Below are 21,793 nucleotides of genomic sequence, written 5' to 3' on the forward strand. Positions count from 1 at the left end.
GTAGACGGAAACTGAAAGAAGCCTGTCGTATATATGTATATATATATATGTGTGTGTGTATATGTTTGTGTGTCTAGCATCGCTTGTCCCTCTAGCATTGCTTGACGACCGATGCTGGTGTGTTTACGTCCCCGTCACTTAGCGGTTTGGCAAAAGAGACCGATAGAATAAGTGCTGGGCTTACAAGGAATAAGTCCCGGGGTCGATTTGCTTGACTAAAAAAGGTGGTGCTCCAGCATGGCCGCAGTCAAAATGACTGAAACAAGTAAAAGAGTAAAGAGTATAATGACTAACGAATCAGAGATAAATTAGTCATGTGCATGCGTTTTGGAAATGGAATGAATGGCAGATTCTTTGACACCAAACTTGTTCCCACAGAAGCTAATCTCTTGACGAGATCTACCTTTTCCAGGTGCATTTATATGTTTTCTGTCCAATGGTGCTATCATGACAGCTGTGGGTACATAAATCTGTATAACAAAACGCACCAGATCCTTGCATGGTCATGTAGAAATATGCAAAAGTCTGTGCATTCTGGATGGCAGAGAAATGTGGTTGGTTTCAGGGGCAAGATTTTGCAATATAAACAGAATCTTTGACTGATTGCTGACTCTTGCCATCACAGATCAGTCTGTGATAAGCATAACAAGGTTTGCAATTGGGTGTACCAAGTTATTCTGGATCAATGATGAAAGAATTGGTGGTTAACGAGGCTGCATGTATTATTAAAATTGTTTTTTCTTAATATTTATAAAGTAGTAGCAGTATTGCCCGGGTTTGTAAGGGAAATAACTATATAAGCATTTTTAGAGAGTTATAGCCAAAAATAGCAAAAAATGCATTAAAAATGGGAAAAAAATTATGGTAAATTTTTTTTTAAATTGTTGACTCATCGTAGACATTTTTAGAGAGTTACTTCCCTTATATAATAGCGAAAAAAATGCATTCAAATGGAAAAAAATCATGGTAAATTTTTTTTTAAATCGTAGACGCGCGCTAATACCCAGAAGGGCTCGATATGAATCACGACTATAAGATACCCGGTTTTGGTTAAACTTCACCGCAAAATGTGGGAGTAGTTAGGAATCTAAATCGTAGGAGACACACACAACTTGACTTTTATATATAAAGATTTTAAACATAAACATAATAACCATTTTTCTTTCTTTTTTTCAGATCTGCCAGATGTCATAGAAGTACCACCCACAGGTAAGGTATCTTTGATATTCTTCTGGAAAGTTTTGTGATCGTTAGTTGTTCTGGGCTTGATTGTAATTTTATAAATAAAGCTTTATCATCATCGTTTAATGTCCACTTTCCATGCTGGCATGGGTTGGACGATTTGACTGAGGACTGGCAAACCAGATGGCTGCAACATGCTCCAATCTTGATCTGGCAGAGTTTCTACAGCTGGATGCCCTTCCTAATGCCAACGACTCCGAGAGTGTAGTGGGTGCTTTTTACATGCCACCGGCACGAGGGCCAGTCAGGCAGTACTGGCAACGGCCACGCTCAAATGGTGTTTTTTATGTGCCACCTGCACAGGAGCCAGTCCGGCGGCACTGGCAACGACCTCACTCGAATGTTTTTTCACGTGCCAGTAAGGCGACACTGGTAACGATCACGCTATAAGTTCATCATCGTTTAACGTCCGTTCTCCATGCTAGCATGGGTTGGACGGTTCGACTGGGGATCTGGGAAGCCAGAAAGCTGCACCAGGCTCCAGTCTTATCTGGCAATGTTTTTACAGCTGGATGCCCTTCCTAACGCCAACCCCTCTCTGAGTGTAGTGGGTGCTTTTTACGTGCCACCTGCACAGGTGCCAGGCGAGGCTGGCAGTCGGATTGGTGCATTTTACGTGCCACCAGCACGGAAGCCAGTCGAGGCGGCACTGGCTTCGGCCACGATTCGGATGGTATAAGTTCAAATCCAGTCAACAGTTCCATACACATTCGGGAATAAGACACCTGATAATAATTGGCAAACTACTGATTTACTGAAATGCAGCAAGTTCAAATCCCATCTCGCACCATTTGTGACATTTATTAGAATTTATTTAAAAAGTATTATAAACACAAACATATTGACAAATTTTTGTTTTTTTTGTTTTCAGATGTGAAAAATGAGGCGGAAGTAAATCCGGCCCCGGCTGTTGGTAAGTTCCTTTTGATGTTGTTTTGGGGAAGTTCCACCCCCACCCACCCACCCACCCCAGGTGGCTGTTCTGGGTTTACTTGTCTGTCATTTTATTAATAAAGGTTATAAGTTCAAATCCAGTCGACAGTTACATACACATTCAGGAATAAGACGACTGATGATGATCATCAATCAAACTAGTCATTGATTGAAACGTACTGAGTTCAAATTCCATAGATGCATCTAGGGGTATGACCCCCCCCCCCCTGATGACTACTACAGATGAAACAAAATGAAAAGTGTATATATATATATATATATCACTGTCATCACCGTGACCGACCAGGCTATCAGATGTTGCTACACATCGCTGGTCACAATGCACTTTGCATTGTTTTAGCCTTCAACTGACGCCACCCCACTGGCTAAGCGAGCAGGCTCAACGGAAGAAAGAGTGAGAGAAAGGGTGGTGAAAGAGTACAGCAGGGACCGCCACCACCACCCAAAAAAATTCCAGACCGTGTGCCTATAGTAGAAATCATCATCATCACCATCATCATCATCATCATTATTCAAGTCAAACACACACACTGGTAGAATCGTTTGCACGTGGGGCGAAATGCCTAGTGGTATTTCATCTGCCACTATGTTCTGAGTTCAGGTTCTGCCAAGGTTGACTTTACCTTTCATCCCCTCCCCCAAAATTGCTGCCCTTCTGGCAAAATCTGAAACCATTATTATTATTATTATTAATTAGTATTGTTTATTGTTGTTGTTGTTGTTTTGTTTAGATACTTCAGATAGGAACATTGTGAACTTGGGTGTTGTGAGAAGAAATGTTCCGGACGGTCGCCATAGTTACAAGTAAATATCTGCCTCCTTTTTTCTTGTTATTTCCTTTCCATCGACCTTTTCTGACTTTCATTTAAGAGACACAAAGAGGAACGGCAAAATTCCTCTCAGCAGAATGGTTAGAACTCCCCAAAGCCCCCTCAAATGTCCCCCACAAAGAAATCCAACGTTCATCCAAATACTTCCAAGTATCTGCAACAGAAACCAAGCTCGTGGATGTCATGCTTGGATTGGTTGAAGATGAGGTTCATAGGCACAGGTGTGACAGTGTGGTAAGAAACTGTCTTTGTAACCACATGGTTCCAAGTTCAGTCCCACTGCATGACTGCTTGGGCAAGTGTCTTCTGCTGTAGCCCCAGGTTGACCAAAGACTTGTGAATGGATTTGTTTGACAAGAACTACAAAATACCAGTCATACAAGCAGTGTCGTTCACTTTGAGTCTTCTGCAGGAACATGTCTGACCTTGGGGAAATATTAATTTGTTTGGAAACAGGTGAGGGTCGTCAATAGGGAGGGTCCCTGGCTGTACAAAGTCTATTGCAGTAAATTTTGTCTGACCCCTGCAAACATGGAGAAGTGGGAAGTTTCACAACCAAACATTGGCAATTTGAAAAGGGAATTCTGGCAGGGTTCATAATATCCGTGGCTCTCTTCATGGTGGCCATGGGCCTTCTGCTTTGACATGAGAGGAAAGCGATCAAGAGAAGATGAAACTGATGGTAGAACAAGGAATCCAGCCTGCAGTGCCTTCATTGATGGCATCATCATAATGACAATCCAGCATCCCTGAACTCATTGGAGAAGATGGTTCTGTGGTCATGTATTGAAATTCAACTCTGGGAAATCTTGAAGCCTGAATATCCCGAAGAAAAAACTGATGACATTTTCAGCATTGCCTTTTTTTTAATGCTTTCATCATCGTTTAACGTCCGCTTTCCATGCTGGCATGGGTTGGACGGTTCAACTGGGGTCTGGGAAGCCCGAAGGCTGCACCAGGCCAGTCAGATCTGGCAGTGTTTCTACAGCTGGATGCCCTTCCTAACGCCAACCACTCCGAGAGTGTAGTGGGTGATTTTATGTGCCACCGACACAGGTGCCAGACGAGGCTGGCGAACGGCCACGCTCGGATGGTGTTTTTTACGTGCCACCGGCACGGAGGCCAGTCAATGCCGTACTGGCTACGGCCACGTTCGGATGGTTTTCGTATGTGCCACCGGCACTGGTACCTCAAAACTACAAATTCCATTTGATTAATAATACTGTTTTTCACCTGTTTGACCCTATTTGGATTTTTTGTTTGTTTCCTCTTTTGCCTCAAATTCTACTCACATTCTTTGTGTAAATTTTACCAATGTATGTGTGTGTGTGTGTGTGTAACGGTATAATCTAGCAGTACCTATAATACTACAACTGGAAAGCACCAGGTGTAATCTGAAGGTGGACAAGCTTTATACTGCACCCTTCTGTGTTCTTAACAGAATATGCCATAACTATATATATATATATATATATACACACACACATATATATATATATATATAATATATATATATATATATATATATATATATAATATATATATATATATATACATATATTTATATATATATATATTATATATATATATATATATATATATAGTTATATATATAGTTTTATATATATATATATTATATATATATATAGGATAAAATTCTTTGAAAAAAATTATTCTATCAATGGCCAGCATATTAAAAAATACCTTTATAGGTTAAATTTATAAACAACTTATAAGTTTATAAGTTGTATGTATATATATATATATATATATAGAGAGAGAGAGAGAGAGAGAGAGAGGGAGAGAGAGAGAGAGAGTTAGACGTGGTGTACAGATATTGAATATTGAGAACGAAAAAGTCGCCAGAGTTTTGGAAAAAATATTTTTATTTATTCATTATAATTAGCGCAAGTGCTAATGATAATGAATGAATGAAAAACACTTGTTCCCCAAAATTCTGGCAACCTCCTTTTTTTCTCAACACACATAGATATATATATATATATATAAAAAGCTTCATGTTTTGTTTTCTTTACAGAAACCTCTTACATGGCAGTACTGACGACATCTTGAGATTGCTTGAGCACCGAATGCAATATCCGGATACGGCTGTCGTCCTCAAGGAAGAGGTAAGAATGAAGGCAATACATTTCTGATGAATTCATAGAGTTGTTGGCATTAAAAGGATTCTTTAAACTTACAAATGGACTTGAAATAAATCTTTTTCTTTTTAGAACATTGCCTCTTGAGAGACATTATCTCTCGAAAGAGTTGTTCTTCACTCCTGCTCCAGAGCGTCGGCTGCGGGGTCACTCCGAAAAGCTCTATCTATGACGATTTCATCTCAATCGAAGGAGAGGGGGCTTTCTCTGTCCGGGTTGCAGATCCGTGGAATAAGCTGCCGGACGAGATGGTGAAGATGCTGACGACCGCTCGGTTCAAAGTCTCTCTTGACCAGAAATGGCCTGAACTCTTTGTATGACCACCCTCCCTGTACATAACTCCCTGTCCTCCTACATGGCCTTGCTTTTACTTTTTGAGTCAATAAAAATTGAATTGAATTGAATTGAATTAAAGCTATAAATTAATGGCCATCGACTGAGGTCCTGGTGACCTTTGTGGGTCCATATAAGATTTCGTGGTTAGAAGTTTATCTGCAATAAAAATGGTTGTATTTCTACAATACACGAAATATTTTAACAATTTCTCGTACAGTGAGGTGCAGGTGTGGCTGTGTGGTAAGAAGCTTGCTTCACTTAGTCATGCTAAGTGACTCACTTGGTTGTGAGAATTGGTGTTTGGTGGGGCGCATCTCGCCACCAAACTTTGTGACAATTTTGAAAATTCGACCAATTTGTGGAGGATTTTTTGTGTTCCTGCGGCTACTGTGACCTGGAGTACCTATTTCTTTACTACCTACAAGGGGCTAAACACAGAGGAATCAAACAAGGACAGACAGATGGATTAAGTCGATTATATCGACCCCAGTGCATAACTGGTACTTAATTTATCGACCTCCAAAAGGATGGAAGGCAAAGTTGACCTCGGCGGAATATGAACTCAGAACGTAACGGCAGACGAAATACGGTTAAGCCTTTCGCCCGGTGTGCTAACGTTTCTGCCAGCTCGCCACCTGTGTGGAGTACCATTTTTTGGAATACCTGTGGCCCAGGATTACCGAGTGGCCGGAATTGTGTTGCCGTGACTTGAACTGTCTTCCTTCATTCTTGCTGATTATTTTTGACTTTATTTAGACTTTTTGTTTGAACTATTTTTCGGATTCCCTTTTCTGCAAGCATGGCAAAAAAGGCAAACACTGCATTGGAGTGGGAGATTGTACCCGGCAAAGCAGTGGGTAAAAAACTTCAATGAGAGAACGGTGGTTTTGAAGATGTATTCCAAGTCTCTCGACACCATTTCCGTGTTCCCTCAAATGGAAATAGAAAAGGAGTTGGCAGAATATCTGCCAACTATAAGTCCTAGGGTTGATTTCTTCAACTAAAGCCCCTTTAAAGCAGTGCTCCAGCATGACCACAAATGACTTAAACATGTAGAAGAAAGAATAAAAAAGAGTTCTTTATAATATTTAATTATGAAAATGTAATAAAATTACACAGATATTGTTTTGAGCTGAGTGAGGGTGCTAGAGTCCCTTGTTCAAAAATATAAGGACACAGATCGTGTCGTATAGCCAGCTGGAGACGAATGTCTCCTGGGGCTAAATTACAGCAACATCCGTCCTAAACCAGGACTGCCATATTATGTTGGCAAACAATCTTTACTCCAAAGTTCTGTTGCTGAATATCTCTCCTTGTGAGATTTACAAATAGTAATTTTCTAATGTAATAGAATTGTTTAAAACATCAAATGGTTATGGGGATTCCAGCAGAGTAAAATAGGGTCCTTAGGCACAAAATGGCTGAGAACCCCTTCTTTAACTAATGGCCTTCAACTTTTTGAAATTAATAAAAATTTCCAAAATTTTCGAAAGCAGTTTCTGAGTATTGAACCTTGATACATGTTACTCTACTCTCCTCCTAATTACCTGGCTCCCTCTCACTAACTATCCTGTTCTCACTCAACTGACCCCTTTTTATCTGTTTTTATTCTTCCACAGCTATGTCTTGAAGATGGTTATTTGACCCAAGGGAGTTTCACTCCCGGAGGATTTGCAACATCCGTTGACCTTTGCCTCGACTTCAGAAGTTCTCGAAACTATGTCAGGAAAGAAGTAATTTTCATTTTCCTATCTTCTCCATTTCCATTATTGTTGTTTTAAATTAAAATTCCTTTTTTTTTTTTCTTTGAGAGTTTGTTCCCATTGGATGGTCATTGTCAGCTGGTCTCTTGCACTATGACCACAGCTTGACCAAACAGTGGTATGTGTGTGGAATTTCATTGACAGAAATTTTGAATTTTAAGAGGCCCATTGTGTGTGTGTGTGTGTGTTTATATATATGTGTGTGTGTGTGTATAAGAGGTTATGGTGTCATTGAGTAAAGCATGAAACAGCTGGAAGACCTATCTATAAATGTTCTAATATCTACACAGCCTTAGTTTTTTTTATCTCATTACGCAAAAAATTCTTATATATATGTACATATAAACAATTGCAGCATGAAAGGTGTTTGTAAACCATTTAAGAAACACACAAAAACCGTTCGATTCACTTCAACATTTAAGTTTAATTTGTCAAAATATTTTCGTCACTTTGAGACCGCGACCTCTTCACTGAAGATCTTTGAGGGTTTCGCTTCCAGTTTGGGAATTGACAGCTATACCAATCCTCCTGCTGTTAGTTGTTCAAAGGATAAAGGTGAAATATTAACTTGCTTTGAAGCAGGCAAGTACGAGTGAACCGGAAGAACATCAGGCTTCAGAAAACCTGCCTCAACAAAGTTCATCTGATGACCTATAGAAGGATGGAGAAGCAGACATTAAATTCAATGATGATAATTTTTCCCTGCCTTAACCAAACATCTTGTTTTTTGCCCCAGTAATTTCTATAATTTCCCTCTCATTTTTTTTTTTTACCAGATAAGAAGGAGCAAATTCAAGGCAAGAGAGGTAGAACACCTCTGTCGGCTGAACAGCCCTAACATTTCCAAAATTTTGGGGTTCTGCGTCAAAAGTGACTGCTATGAGATTCTCCTGGAATATTGTGGTAAGTTGAAATTTGGTTTTGTTGTTGTGTATGTTGTTGTTTAATTATTTCACTGTTGTCGGTCGTTAGTGTGGAACCATAATGGATCATCATCGTTTAACATCCGCTTTCCATGCTAGCATGGGTTGGACGGTCCGACTGGGGTCTGGGAAGCCAGGAGGCTGCACCAGGCTCCAGTCTGATCTGGCAGTGTTTCTACAGCTGGATGCCCTTCCTAACGCCAACCACTCCATGAGTGTAGTGGGTACTTTTTATGTGCCACCGGCATGGTGCCAGGCGAGGCTGGCAACAGCCACGATCGGATGGTGCTTTTTACGTGCCAGCGGCACGGAGGCCAGTCGGGCAATATCTGAAAAAGTTTTTAGCTGGCTATATTGACCTCAGTACATTATAATTCATCTCTTTTTAATTATCATATGGCTGAGTCTCCCTTGGTGTAAAGGGGTGTAGCACACACAAAATACATACCAAGTTGACTTACGATTAAGGAAAAGGACAGACTTAAGCTTGTGGAAAATGAGTGACTCTCTTTTGATGCAGACACAACACAGGCCATGCTTCCAGGGTTTTTGGATAAAGTTTTCAGAAATAACCCAAAAGGTTTACCATTAATTCTTTGAAATATTTGTGGCTCCTGCAAGTAAAGACTATTAAACGTATGTTGATTCCTGTTGGTTTCTCTACAGGCATGGATCTGCATTCTGCTATGAAAATGGAATGGAATCCGATCATCGATCAACACCTGGAAAGTTTCATAACTCAGATTGCTGAAGCAATTTACCACTGCAACCATCAGAATATCTTTCACCTTGATATCAAACGTAAGTCTCCAGGTCTTTTGGTTGTGTGTGTGTGTGTGTGATATTTTTTGTTGTTATTTACTTTCGGTACCTCTGTCCATCACTAACTTCATTGGCATCCAAAACTGGCAAGATCGATGCTGTCAGTGTATCACTTAAACTGTTGCCAAGCAAGACCTGCAGAAAGGATGTGAGCTGCAAAAGGATTCCGGTGGGATTATATTTGGGGGAAGAAGTAATGAGAATAGTAGTCGGTGTGGGGCTTAGAAGTTTGGACACAACACATATGTTGGGAAGAGAACAGGTGAATGGGTTGGGAGGTGGCATGGGACCAGCAAGTTCTGAGGAGCAGAGGCCATTATTAGAGGAGTAGAAAAGTCAGAGAGAGAGCAGAGACGGTACACTTGTGTGCAAGAGGCTGGAATATCAAATGGCTTTTCTCTGAATGTGGATTATGATGACTTTGCATGTGGCAGTTGATTGTTCCAGATGTGGGAGCAAACCTGCATTCTGGGCCCCATTTGTCAGGAAATGTTGAAACTTGGTGTAGAGTTGGAACTGAAGTACTTTCTGGTCCTGATGAGAAGGGCCAGTCTTTGAGAAAGAGTTCTAGCTGTATTAAGAATGTACTTTCACCAGGCGAGATTGTTGATGATAGGTGGGGCCCTAACATTTGGGGTGACCATAAAAAATCCAGCATCATTTGTCAAGTGATGTTGGGGGACAAACACAGACACACAAGCATATACACACACATATATATATATATACACACACACACACACACATATATATACGACAGGCTTCTTTCAGTTTCCATCTACCAAATCCACTCACAAGGCTTTGGTCGGCCTAAGGCTATAGTAGAAGACACTTGCCCAAGATGCCACGCAGTGGGACTGAGCCCAGAACCATGTGGTTTGTAAGCAAGCTACTTACCACATAGCCACTCCTGAGGGACAAGGCCTGAAGTTTTGGGGGAGTGCTAGTCAATTACATCGACCCCAGTGCATAACTGGTATGTGTGAGTGTGTGTGTGTTTGACTATTTTTGTCTCATACGTATTTTATCCATTTTCATTCTACAGCCCAGAATATTTGTGTCTACGCTTATCAAAACGGCATCCAACTAAAACTGACTGATTTTGGGGCATCAAAGAATGCCAACAACGAATTCTTCGGTGAAGGAGTTACACTGATGTATGCGGCACCTGAAATCCACTATGATTGTTGCAAGAAATTCCTGTTACAGTGTGACCGTAATTCTGAAAAATATCAAGGAGGTTGGTGTATATATCTCTGTATCTATAAAATTCTTTGTCTGTCTGTTTGCTATGCATTCTCAAACAGCTCAACCAAATTAAATCAAATTTTACAAGTATTACACTTCACGAGTGTCATCACCTAAAGTTTTTTCGTTTGCATTAAAACAATATAACATTTTACAGAGATAATCTTTCTATAGTCAACTATTGTATAGGACATTTTATATCATGACCATGATGTCACATTTTGTATCTGAGTATGTGCCTGTGAATCTGTGCGTGTTTCTGCTTTAGGTACATTATTAAATACACACACACATCTGGACATGCATATACATGTGACGACTGACATGTGTGAATGTATGTCTGTGTGTATCTGTCTTAGTATATGTATGTGAGTGTGTATGTGTGATAATTTTTATTTACATTTGGATTAAAACACACATACATATCTGTTCAATATCCTGTTGAATTTCTGAATACACTTCGACCCACTGGGATGCCACTGCATAACTTGACACTAAAACTGGATGCTCTCATTACGTTGCTTAGGAACCTTGACCCGTCTCACCTGTGTAAAGGAACTTGCTTAATTGTTGCTTCCATGAATCCCCATGTCCTACAGGCAACAATCATAACAGGTAGTCACAAAGGAGAGAATGTCATTATTCCCAAAATTCCTTGAATTTAAGATGCTTCAGTTTCCAGTTAAACTAAGTTTTGATATTTCAATCAACAAATCCTAGGGTCAATCCCTCAAGGAAGCTGGACTTGATCTCTCTACTACCTTTTATCCAAATTTTAAGCTCAAAAGGATAGGGGGTCCCTTATACACAAATGTTCCTTATACATGTTAAAATATGGTGTATATATATATATGTGTATAATTGTATAGGCAGCGAGGTTATTATTAATTATGAAATTATTCCCAACATCCTTCATGGTTATTACATGTGTGTATACATATTTGTGTTTTGCAGTTTTGGACATAACTCAACATTTCTGTAGCAAGTATCATACATGTTCAGTGACGGAGAAGTGTGACCTTTTCTCTGTTGGTTTGGTTTGTCTGTTCATTAAGTGTAAAAATGACCCATGGAAGTTGTTGATTAAACAAGTAGAGTACTGCATTCCAAAAATGGTATTGTTCCTTCTAATTTTTCCACTGACTTCATCTAAAAAAATTTTTTTTTCTTTTTTGGTGCAGGCTAGAAGAATGGGTGGTTTGAACTCACAGCCTCTACCCCATTGTAGTTGCACACACCTGTCAATTTTCCCTTCTGTTCTTCCTCTTCCCATCCTCCTGTCGTCCTTGCTCTCTTCTTCCTCCCTTTCTCCATAAAAATTTCTATCAAACGTTCTGCTTACCGTTTCTTGCTTGCAAATGCATCACCCAGGAACCCTTTCCAGATGTTACTGTCACCCAGGGAACTTGTATATGCTTGCTTGATTTGCTCGAAATAGCAGTCAAGTCTTCTTTAAATTCAGCTAACTCCTTTACAAAAAGAAGGAAACTTACTGACCCACATGTGGATATACATACATGTGCCTTCATGCATGTGTGTGTGTGTGTGTGTGTGTGTGTGTGTGTGTGTGTGTGTGAACACATTTGATACATGCCAATCCCATCCATTCTGATCAGCCAAAAGCTCAAACTGGACACAGCAGGCCTCCCATGACCCTTTGCTGTCAAATTCTTGTGACTGTTCCTTAATGAGGACCCTACTGCGGCCTTGCACCTTTTTCTGGCTATTTAAAGCTGCAGAACTTTTTCCTATCTAATATCTTTTAATGAGGTCTTCACCAAAAAATTCTACTTGAGTTCTTTTGAATAGTTATAATTAACCCCTTCGTTACCAACCCGGCTGAAACCATCTCTGGCTCTGAGTACAAATGTCTTGTTTTCAAAAGTTTTAAATTAAAACCTTCCACCAAACCTTAGTCACAATTTATGTTCCTAACACCAGCTTAATGGTAACTAAGTTATTTTACTAAATTCTTTATTATATTTAAAGTAATTGAAAGAAACACAGAGCATCTCAAAATAAATATAGTAACGAAAGGGTTAAAGTATAGATTTTCTTATAAATAACTGAGAAATTACAAGTCAAAGTAAATATCAGGGGTTACTCTCCCATTTTGGGCCCTACATTTTTTCTCATAACTTTTTTTCTACTGAACCAAATTTGGATTATTTTATGTCAAAATGTAGCTTACCGCTGCTCCATCATAGTGCCAAAAAAAAATGAATCAAGATTAAGCTAAAACTGAATTAATGGTAAAATGTTAATTTGGCCGCGAGTAAGAGTTGGAAACAACAAATTATCACTTTTTCATTCACTTAAAGATGCTTTTTTTTTCTATCTAATATCTTTTAACGGGATTTTCACCAAAATATTCTACTGTTTCGTGGCTATATTTAAGAAATGATTATAGTAAAAGAATTAATTAATAGTAGTAGTAAAATCACTTCGATATAAATATAGCCACTCATCAGGTTATTCTACCAAATATATACATTTTTATTATTTTTTGCAATTTACTTAATCATCGGTATATTATTGTTATTTTAATTCTAATATTTCTATTATATGTAATTTTCTAGAAGGTGTAATTTAATTGTTAATTTTTAATTGATAAAAGGTGGGGTTTTTTCTAATTTTTATATATATATATTATATTTTGTGAAATTTGATTTAGTATTTCTAAATTGAATTTTTCCCTGTAAGTTAGGAATAATATTCCCTCAGATAATTATTATATATATATATATATATATATATATATATACCAATTAAGGACTGAACACGAAAAGTGGACAGTCAACATGCTAGATATAGACGTCAAATCGCCATTCTCCACAAAAGATTATGTTCTCAAATCAAACTCAGCACAAACCCAAGCAATAAACAAGTGAAAATATACGAAATAAAATACTTATCCATGTACTGATCAGTTTCGGCTATTATTATCCGCAAGGATACCTGTAGCCTTCATCAGCATGGCCCGATATAAATGCAATTTGCTGGACTAGATGTTGACTGTCCACTTTTCGTGTTCAGTCCTTAATTGGTATATATAAATATTTTAATCTTCGGATTCTTTTTTTAATATGCTAGAACACTGGTTTTAATTGATAAATATTGATTTCTACCCTTAATTAATTTTATATATATATATATATATATATGCTGTTGTTGTAATGTGACTCTCATTTCTTTTTACTTTGAAGTATTCTCGTTACCCGAATATAATGAAAGGCTTGGTTCAAGATGATTGGGGGGATTTGGCTTCCCTAATAAGCAGCTTATTGACTGGAGACCCTTCAGAGAGGTGTTCTGTGAACGAAATTTTTGTATTTATGAAGAGTAAGTATTTGAACTTCTGGATGTTGTAATTCTTAATCTTACATAATCTTAATCCTTTAGCATTCGGATTACTCTGTGAAATTTAATGCTTATGTATTCACGTTGTTCTTGTAGCTTTGAGATTTAACGATGTAATGGGTTGCTTTTAGTACGTTGGGCAAAATACTTTGCACCATTTTGTCTGTCCTTGCGATCTGAGTTCAAATTCTGCCAAAGTCAACTTTGCCTTTCATCCTTTTGGGGTCAGTAAATTAAGTACCAGTTGAGTACTGGGGTTGATGTGATCGACTGTTCCTCTCCCCACAAATTTCGGTCCTTGTGGCCAATAAAGAAAGGATTATTATTATTAGGAGTAGGAGTAGCAGCAGCAGCAGTAGCAGCCATTCAAGAATTTGGACCTGGAGATCTCCATTTCCAGTGACTTCGAGGGCCACCTCCCAGTGGTGTCGGGGGTCAACGAAGAGCCCTCGACTACAAGACGACCAAGGTTTTTTTTTGTTTCCAAGGTCTGGAGACTCCCACCCCCAAGCCCTAGACCATCACCTAATCACCCTTACCCGTCTTGCTTAACAACAACAACAACAACAACAACAGCAGCAGTAGTAGTAGTAGTAGTAGTATAATCAGAATCTTGTACTGTATAAATTATTGAAAACCAAAAAAACTAACTGCAGGAGTGGCTGTGTGGTAAGTAGCTTGCCTACCAACCACATGGTTCCGGGTTCAGTCCCACTGCGTGGCACCTTGGGCAAGTGTCTTCTGCTATAGCCTCAGACCGACCAAAGCCTTGTAAGTAGATTTGGTAGATGGAAACTGAAAGAAGCCTGTCGTATATGTGTGTATGTGTTTGTGTTTGTCTCCCTAGCATTGCTTGACAACCGATGCTGGTGTGTTTACGTCCCCGTCACTTAGCGGTTCGGCAAAAGAGACCGATAGAATAAGTACTGGGCTTACAAAGAATAAGTCCCGGGGTCGATTTGCTCGACTAAAGGCGGTGCTCCAGCATGGCCGCAGTCAAATGACTGAAACAAGTAAAAAAAAGAAGAAAAAAAAAGAAAAGAACAAAAAAATGGAAATGAAATAATTAATTTGTTTTTATTTTATTAAATTTCAGAATTGATGGACAGCCAACAAGAAATGGATGTTCCGAATGGCACCCAGGTGGTAAACGAGGTGAATGCCGTCCAACCGATGGAGGATGACTCACAGAATTTACCGAATATTCCGAATATGGATTTACTTTTCTAGTTGCAAAATCTTGACCCCCCCCCCATCCTGTTCAGTTACTCTAGCTAATTGATTGCTTATTAGATGATAGAAATCGGTCTTCCTTTTTATACAACAGTAAATGGAACCTTTGTGAAGACATACAGCATCCCACACACTCGGTCATTCGTATATCTTCCCTCTGTCTGCGAAACAATTAATTCAATAATTCATTTTTAGTTAAGATCAGAAGTTCACACTTTCCATTAGCATTGCAATGTTCATGTTGATGTTATTCATGGCTCCCCTAGATAACGCTGTCCCTGTTTTTCTGCTCCCCGTTGCAAATATCAATGGGAACAAATTTAGCAATTTTTGGCAAAATATGTGCCCTTTTGCCGAGTTATAACAAAAAGTTAGTGAAAATATTTTAAATGTTTACAGTTGGACAGATAGACAAATATAACAAAATAATTTGACAAAAAATGTGAATTTTTAATTATTTTCTGAAATTTTAAAAATGACACAGTTTATGAGGTTCTTTTCTTCTTTCTTTCTTTCTTTCTCCCCCCCCCCTCTTCAATCTCCAGAATGACCAAACTTCATCATTTATTAACATTTTACCTGTTACAGTCTCAGGTAAAACTTATCACTTTGCTTTCTTCTAGCATTGAATCTCAGTTTGAATCCCTTTCAACCGTCAGGTTCCTCTCTCAGATGTAATAATTCTTATTTTATTCACATCATTTTGAATTAATCATCCATTATCTCATAGCTTCAAGATTTCAATGACACGATTGTTTATTTTTAGAACGACATTGTAGGATAGGTATGAAAGGCCAGATCTGGCCAGGTTAACCCTTTAGCATTCAGATTACTCTGTCAAATGCTTATTTATTCACATCGTCTGGAATTAATCATCCATTATCTCATAGCTTCGATATTTCAGAGATGTGATTGTTTATTTTTAGAACGACATTGTAGGATAGGTATAGGAGGCCAGATATGGCCAGTTTAACCCTTTAGCATTCAAATTACTCTGTCAAATGCTTATTTATTCACATCGTTTTGAATTAATCATGCATTATCTCATAGCTTCGATATTTCAGAGATGTGATTGTGTTTTCTCAGAATGATTTTGTGTTGCAGATCTGCAACGCTTGATCTCCCCAGTTTAAACATAAAACTGGTGGAATATTTGGGTTGGACTGATTTAAATGCTAAAGGGTTAAGAAATTAATATAGATAAGTTGCTCTGTGGGTTTGTTTCCATTCTTAACTGTCGACTGGGAGTTAGAGTTATTTCCGTTCATTCTAATGTTGCTCTTCCCTTACGGAGCCAAGCTTTTATTAGGATATAAGGAAATGGCCACAGCTCCAAGTCTTCAGGAAAAAATAAACTTGTCCATTTCTTCTTTTTCACAAAAAAGGGATGCAATTCAACTGAAATCCTTCAAATGTAAACTTTCATCAAAGTGTGACATCACAGTACACACCTGTAACATACTGCGATGTCACACTGCCTGCTGTAACACCCGGTGTCACAGTACGACCTGCAACATTGTGCCAGGAGTATACAGGCTGAGACACATAGCAATGTTAAAATCACAGTACGTGTTGTAACATTGCAATATCACAGCCCAGCACATGTGACAGTGTGATGTCACAGTACGTATTGTAACATTGCAATGTCACAGCCCAGCACATGTGACAGTGTGGTGGCACAATCGCTGTGTATCGTATCGCTGTGATGACACTACATATTGTAACATAGTGATGCCACAGTACGTATTGTAACATTGCAATGTCGCAGTACATGTAACATAGTAATGTTACACTCACAGTACATTGTGACATTGCAATATCACAGTCCAGTACATGTTGTAACATTGCAATGTCATGGTATGTGTAACACACTGTGACATTACAATAACAATATGTAGCAAGTGAGGCGGCGAGCTGGCAGAATCGTTAGCACACTGGGCGAAATGCGTAGCGGTATTTCATCTGCCGTCACATTCTGAGTTCAAATTCCACTGAGGTCGACTTTGCCTTTCATCCTTTCGGGGTTGATAAATTAAGTACCAGTTACACACTGGGGTCGATGTAATCTACTTAATCCCTTTGTCTGTCCTTGTTTGTCCCCTCTGTGTTTAGCCCCTTGTGAGTAGTAAAGAAATAGGTGTGGAATCAGTCGAGAAAAGTATATTTTAATCTATACCCACCTGCTCAAGGAGAAGCCACTTCTAGCCACCTTTGTTAGGCAACCTCAACATCCCATTTTTCAGTTGCATTTCAAGGTGGAGTTTTAGTGGTGCACCAAACTGACCATTCATAGTACATACCGATTACAGTATGTCAGTTGACAAAAACCTCCTTGTATATTCTCTATGCTTTATATACATTATATTTTTTTATATATATCAACCTATAGTATATATTTACTGTTAAAGCAGAAGCTCCCTCTATGGGTAAATATATTGTTTATTTTTTTTGCTTTTTTTTAAAAATTATTTCCATGACTCTCAAAGACTTTGTGAAGACTGCTGTAAAGGCATGAAAGGATGTAGTGTTGTGAAATGTGGTAAAAAGGTAATTGAACAGGTGTAGTGTGTGTATGCGTGTGATCACGTGCATGAATATATATACAGGTATACTTCAACTTAGGTCATTTCGAGTTATATCTTTTTTTCGACTTTGTATCTATTTTTTTCTAAAGAAATAAATGGGGGGGGGGGGGCAAAAAAGCTCAACTTTTCAGTCAGTTTGTCTGACTTCACGTCGCTCTTGGTGCATATTTAAACCCATAAAAACATTAACAGAAAACTGGAGAAGTGAAATGAAATAAATACAGATGTAATGGTAATACATTTAGTTGTGTTAACAAAGGGGTGTGGGTTCAAGTCCCACACAGATAGGAAAGCCTTTTTTTTTTGTCAAGGGCTTATATGCTCCATTATTAGACTATTTTTCTTAGTCATCGCACAGTGATCACTATAAGCTTTAGGCTTATATAAATACCATTATTATTATTATTATTATTTACAGGGTTATGAAACCTGGCATCATATAAGAAAACCATTCTCTCATAAGTTAATACATTTTTTTTTTTAATGATTTTTCATCTGAAATCATTTTTTGGGTTATGTTGCATATCTTAATGACAACCAATTACTAACATAAAATGAAATATTTCTTTGAAAATATATAGATATATGTATATATATATATATATATATATATATATATATATATATATATAGATAGATAGATATATATACATATATGTTTATATATCGATAGATTGATAGATATAGATATATATTCATATGGGTTTATATCATCATCATCATCGTTTAGCGTCCGCTTTCCATGCTAGCATGGGTTGGACAGTTCAACTGGGGTCTGGGAAGCCAGAAGGCTGCACCAGGCTCCAGTCAGATCAGTGTTTCTACAGCTGGATGCCCTTCTTAACGCCAACCACTCCGTGAGTGTAGTGGGTGCTTTTTATGTGCCACCGACACAGGTGCCAGACGAGGCTGGCGAACGGCCACACCCGGATGGTGCTTTTTATGTGCCAGCGGCACGGAGGCCAGGCGAGGCTGGCACGGCCACGATTGGATGGTGTTTGTTACATGCCAACAGCACGGAGGCCAGTCGATGCAGTGCTGGCTACGGCCACATTTGGATGGTTCTCTTATGTGCCACCGGCACTGGTACCACAAACTACAAATTCCATTGACGTTGATCGATTTCGATTTTGATTTGATTTTAATATATATATATATGTACACATATATATATATACATATGTTATATGTGTATATATCATCTGTGTAATATATATGTGTATATATCATCAGTTACAAGATCAGTGATCATATGACACTGTATATTCTATATATTGTGAGCGAGGTCAGACTAATGCCATGCCTAGAAAACGAGTACCCACCACTGAAGTGATCCAAGAAGATCGAAATTACATGATCTGGTGGTCTTGAAGCTAGGCTGGCAGAAGTTCTTACCTGCTCGTAGTGAATGTTGTGTGCAAAACACACTGAGTAACCAGCTGGAGGAGATGTCTTCCTGGGGTTAAAATAATAGCAGAATTGTTGGTTCTTAGAAAACACCCATGTTAAAGTGTTGACAAACACACACACACACATTTCTAGCTGTCAATATATCTATCTATCTTGGGAACAGCTACTTGCGTAAGTTGAAGTATGCCTATGTTAACGTGCACCCGTGTGATGAGGGTGGCAGTGTGTGTGTGATGATGGTGACAGTGTGTGTGTGGTGATGATGATGATGGTGATAGTGTGTGTGTGTGACCATGTGTATGATGATGATGATGATACTTGTATACAACATGAATCTGATGGTGACATTGATGATGATTGAGCAGATATCAATGATGATGGTGGTTCTGATGATGTTTGGGAAAATAAAAAATATTAATGATTTGTCTGTGTGTGTGAGAGAGAGAGAGATGGTGATGTGAAGAGTTGGTAGTGAGACAAAAGTGGATGGTTGTGTGTAAAGATGGCAGTGGTGAGAGTATTGTGATGGTGTTGGTGATGGTGTCTTTGACAATTTTCATTCCTTTTATTTTCGTTAATTTTATTTTATATCTAAAAACTACACAACATGGAACATGTGGCACAACAACAACACATACACAGACACACAGACGTTGTTATGCATGCGAGACACACAGACGTAGAATGTGTATACACTCAACCACACTGTAAGAACAACAACTAATGAAGCAACACAACACACATTACAAAACATTACAACACATGCACAACACAACACACATGGAGCAGCATAAAACACATGCGTAACAACACAACATGTAGAATAGCATCACATACATAACAACACAACACATATACACAATACAACACCCATGCATAACAACACCAACTTATGCACATATATATATAATATATATATATATATATATATATATATATATATGTATAATATATATATATATGTATATATATATATATGTGTATATATATATATACATGTATTTATATATATGTGTGTATATATATATGTATATATATATAATGTATGTATGTATATATGTATATATATATATATGTATTTATATATGTGTGTATATATATATGTATATATATATATACACACACATATATATACATACATGTGTACATCCATACAACCTACATATACATACATATTGAACACCAACACACATGTCCCTATGTGTGTGTGTATATATGTATAAACTATATCAGTTGCTGTATTATTATTAGTAGCAGTAGTAGTAGCAGCAGTAGTAGTATTACTATTTCCAGGCAGTTTTGCTGTTTAGCCCTAGGATTGGAGACATGGACTCCCAAGAGCTGCAGCAAAAGCAACCTGTCTTGGAATTCGGTAATTCCCAATAAAAGAATTATAGAGAACATGGGGTATTATTTAGGTCCTGTTTAAAGGGCTTGTTTCGCTATAAAAAGAAAATCTCATGTTTATGGTGGGGAAAGATATATGTTATATAACATATATCTTTCCCTTCCAACTTGAGACTCAGTGGAGTATTAAAATTGCTTTTGAGTTCAAATCTTGTCAAATTGTATTTTGTTTTTTTTCCCTTCACCCTAACAATTGTTAAAACATATTTCAACCATCTTTTCTTTCGCAGTTCAGTACAATAAACTATAAACCTAGTCAACCAATTTCTGGTTCTCTGCCAATGTAGGAAACTATAAGGATAACAGTGATGGTAGTAGTAATTATTATTATTATTATTATTATTATTATTATTATTGTTATTATTATTTTTTTTTTTTTAAATTCCACCAAGGTAGATTTTGTCCTTCGTCCTTTCAGGATCAATAAATTAGGTACCAGCTGAATACTGAGACCAGTAGTCAACTGGTATCAAATTGCTGGCCTTGTGCCAAAATTTGAAACCCATTACTATTATTATTATTATTATTATTACTGCTGCTACTTCTACAACTACTACTACTATTAAAGTATTAGGCCCGTGTTAAAATTATTATTATTATTATTAAGGCAGTGGGCTGGCAGAATCATTAACTTGCTGGGCGAAATGCTTAGTGATATTTTGCCCATCACTATGTTCTGAGTTCAAATTCCGTTGAGGTCGACTTTACCTTTCATCCTCTTGGGCAGGGTCGATAAATTAAGTACCAGTTGCGTACTGGGGGGTCGATGTAATCAACTCACTCCCTGCCCTCTTGGCAAAATTTGAAACCATTATTATTATTATTGTTGTTGTTGTTTGCTCTCAAACATATAAAACCCATGTAAATTGTTGTTCCCTAATTTAACCCTTTCGTTACCCAACCCTGGCTGAAACCAGTTCTGACATTGAGTACAAATGTCTTACATGATTTACATTTGATGGATATTTCTTATATTTGTTATATATAACATAATTAAAAGAAATACAGTAACGAAAGGGTTGATCTATAATTAATCAATAAAAAATAATCTTTTATGCTGGTTTTTTTTTGTTGTTTCTTCCGTGTTCTTACTTATTTGACGTTAATGTCTTCGAGCTTGGTAATTTTCTTGCTAAACAGTTAAAAACATTATCTCAGCCCCTATAAAAAAAACCTTCGGTCACGAATGACCATGTGATGCACCTAGAAAGTTCCCCTCCAAGGCACAAGTCCAGGCAAGGTTGTTTATGGAAGGCGGCAGGCTGGCAGAAACGTTAAGCACGCCGGGCAAAATGCTTAGCGGTATTTCATCCTTTCGGGGTCGATAAATTAAGTACCAGTTACGCACTGGGGTCGATGTAATCGACTTAATACCTATGTCTGTCCTTGTTTAGCCCCGTGTGGGTAATAAAGAAATAGGTATTTCGTCTGTTGCTACATTCTGAGTTGACATCTGCCAAGGTCGACTTTGCCTTTCATCCTTTCGGGGTCGATTAAATAAGTACCAGTTATGCACTG

The 21,793-nt window shown here is 38.0% G+C and overlaps 1 protein-coding gene and 1 long non-coding RNA gene across 2 annotated transcripts in view; both read left to right on the top strand.

Moving 5' to 3' along the window:
• Positions 1–15,074, top strand: part of LOC115225726 (calcium-dependent protein kinase 2) — a 31,277-nt gene extending 16,203 nt beyond the window's left edge. Inside the window, exons 4-14 of the mRNA XM_029796653.2 lie at positions 1,177–1,209; positions 2,114–2,155; positions 2,928–3,000; positions 5,065–5,155; positions 7,144–7,257; positions 8,064–8,190; positions 8,877–9,011; positions 10,078–10,272; positions 11,235–11,395; positions 13,487–13,622; positions 14,737–15,074. Coding sequence (XP_029652513.1) covers positions 1,177–1,209; positions 2,114–2,155; positions 2,928–3,000; positions 5,065–5,155; positions 7,144–7,257; positions 8,064–8,190; positions 8,877–9,011; positions 10,078–10,272; positions 11,235–11,395; positions 13,487–13,622; positions 14,737–14,870 — 1,241 coding nt within the window. The 3' untranslated portion in view covers positions 14,871–15,074. The remainder of the gene's footprint in view (positions 1–1,176; positions 1,210–2,113; positions 2,156–2,927; positions 3,001–5,064; positions 5,156–7,143; positions 7,258–8,063; positions 8,191–8,876; positions 9,012–10,077; positions 10,273–11,234; positions 11,396–13,486; positions 13,623–14,736) is intronic.
• Positions 1–17,654, top strand: part of LOC118768344 — a 20,136-nt gene extending 2,482 nt beyond the window's left edge. Inside the window, exon 2 of the long non-coding RNA XR_005004166.1 lies at positions 17,011–17,654. This is a non-coding gene — a long non-coding RNA (uncharacterized LOC118768344). The remainder of the gene's footprint in view (positions 1–17,010) is intronic.
• The last annotated feature ends 4,139 nt before the right edge of the window (positions 17,655–21,793 follow it).

The sequence above is a fragment of the Octopus sinensis genome, linkage group LG28 (genome assembly GCF_006345805.1).
Source record: "Octopus sinensis linkage group LG28, ASM634580v1, whole genome shotgun sequence".
NCBI classification, from domain to species: domain Eukaryota; kingdom Metazoa; phylum Mollusca; class Cephalopoda; order Octopoda; family Octopodidae; genus Octopus; species Octopus sinensis.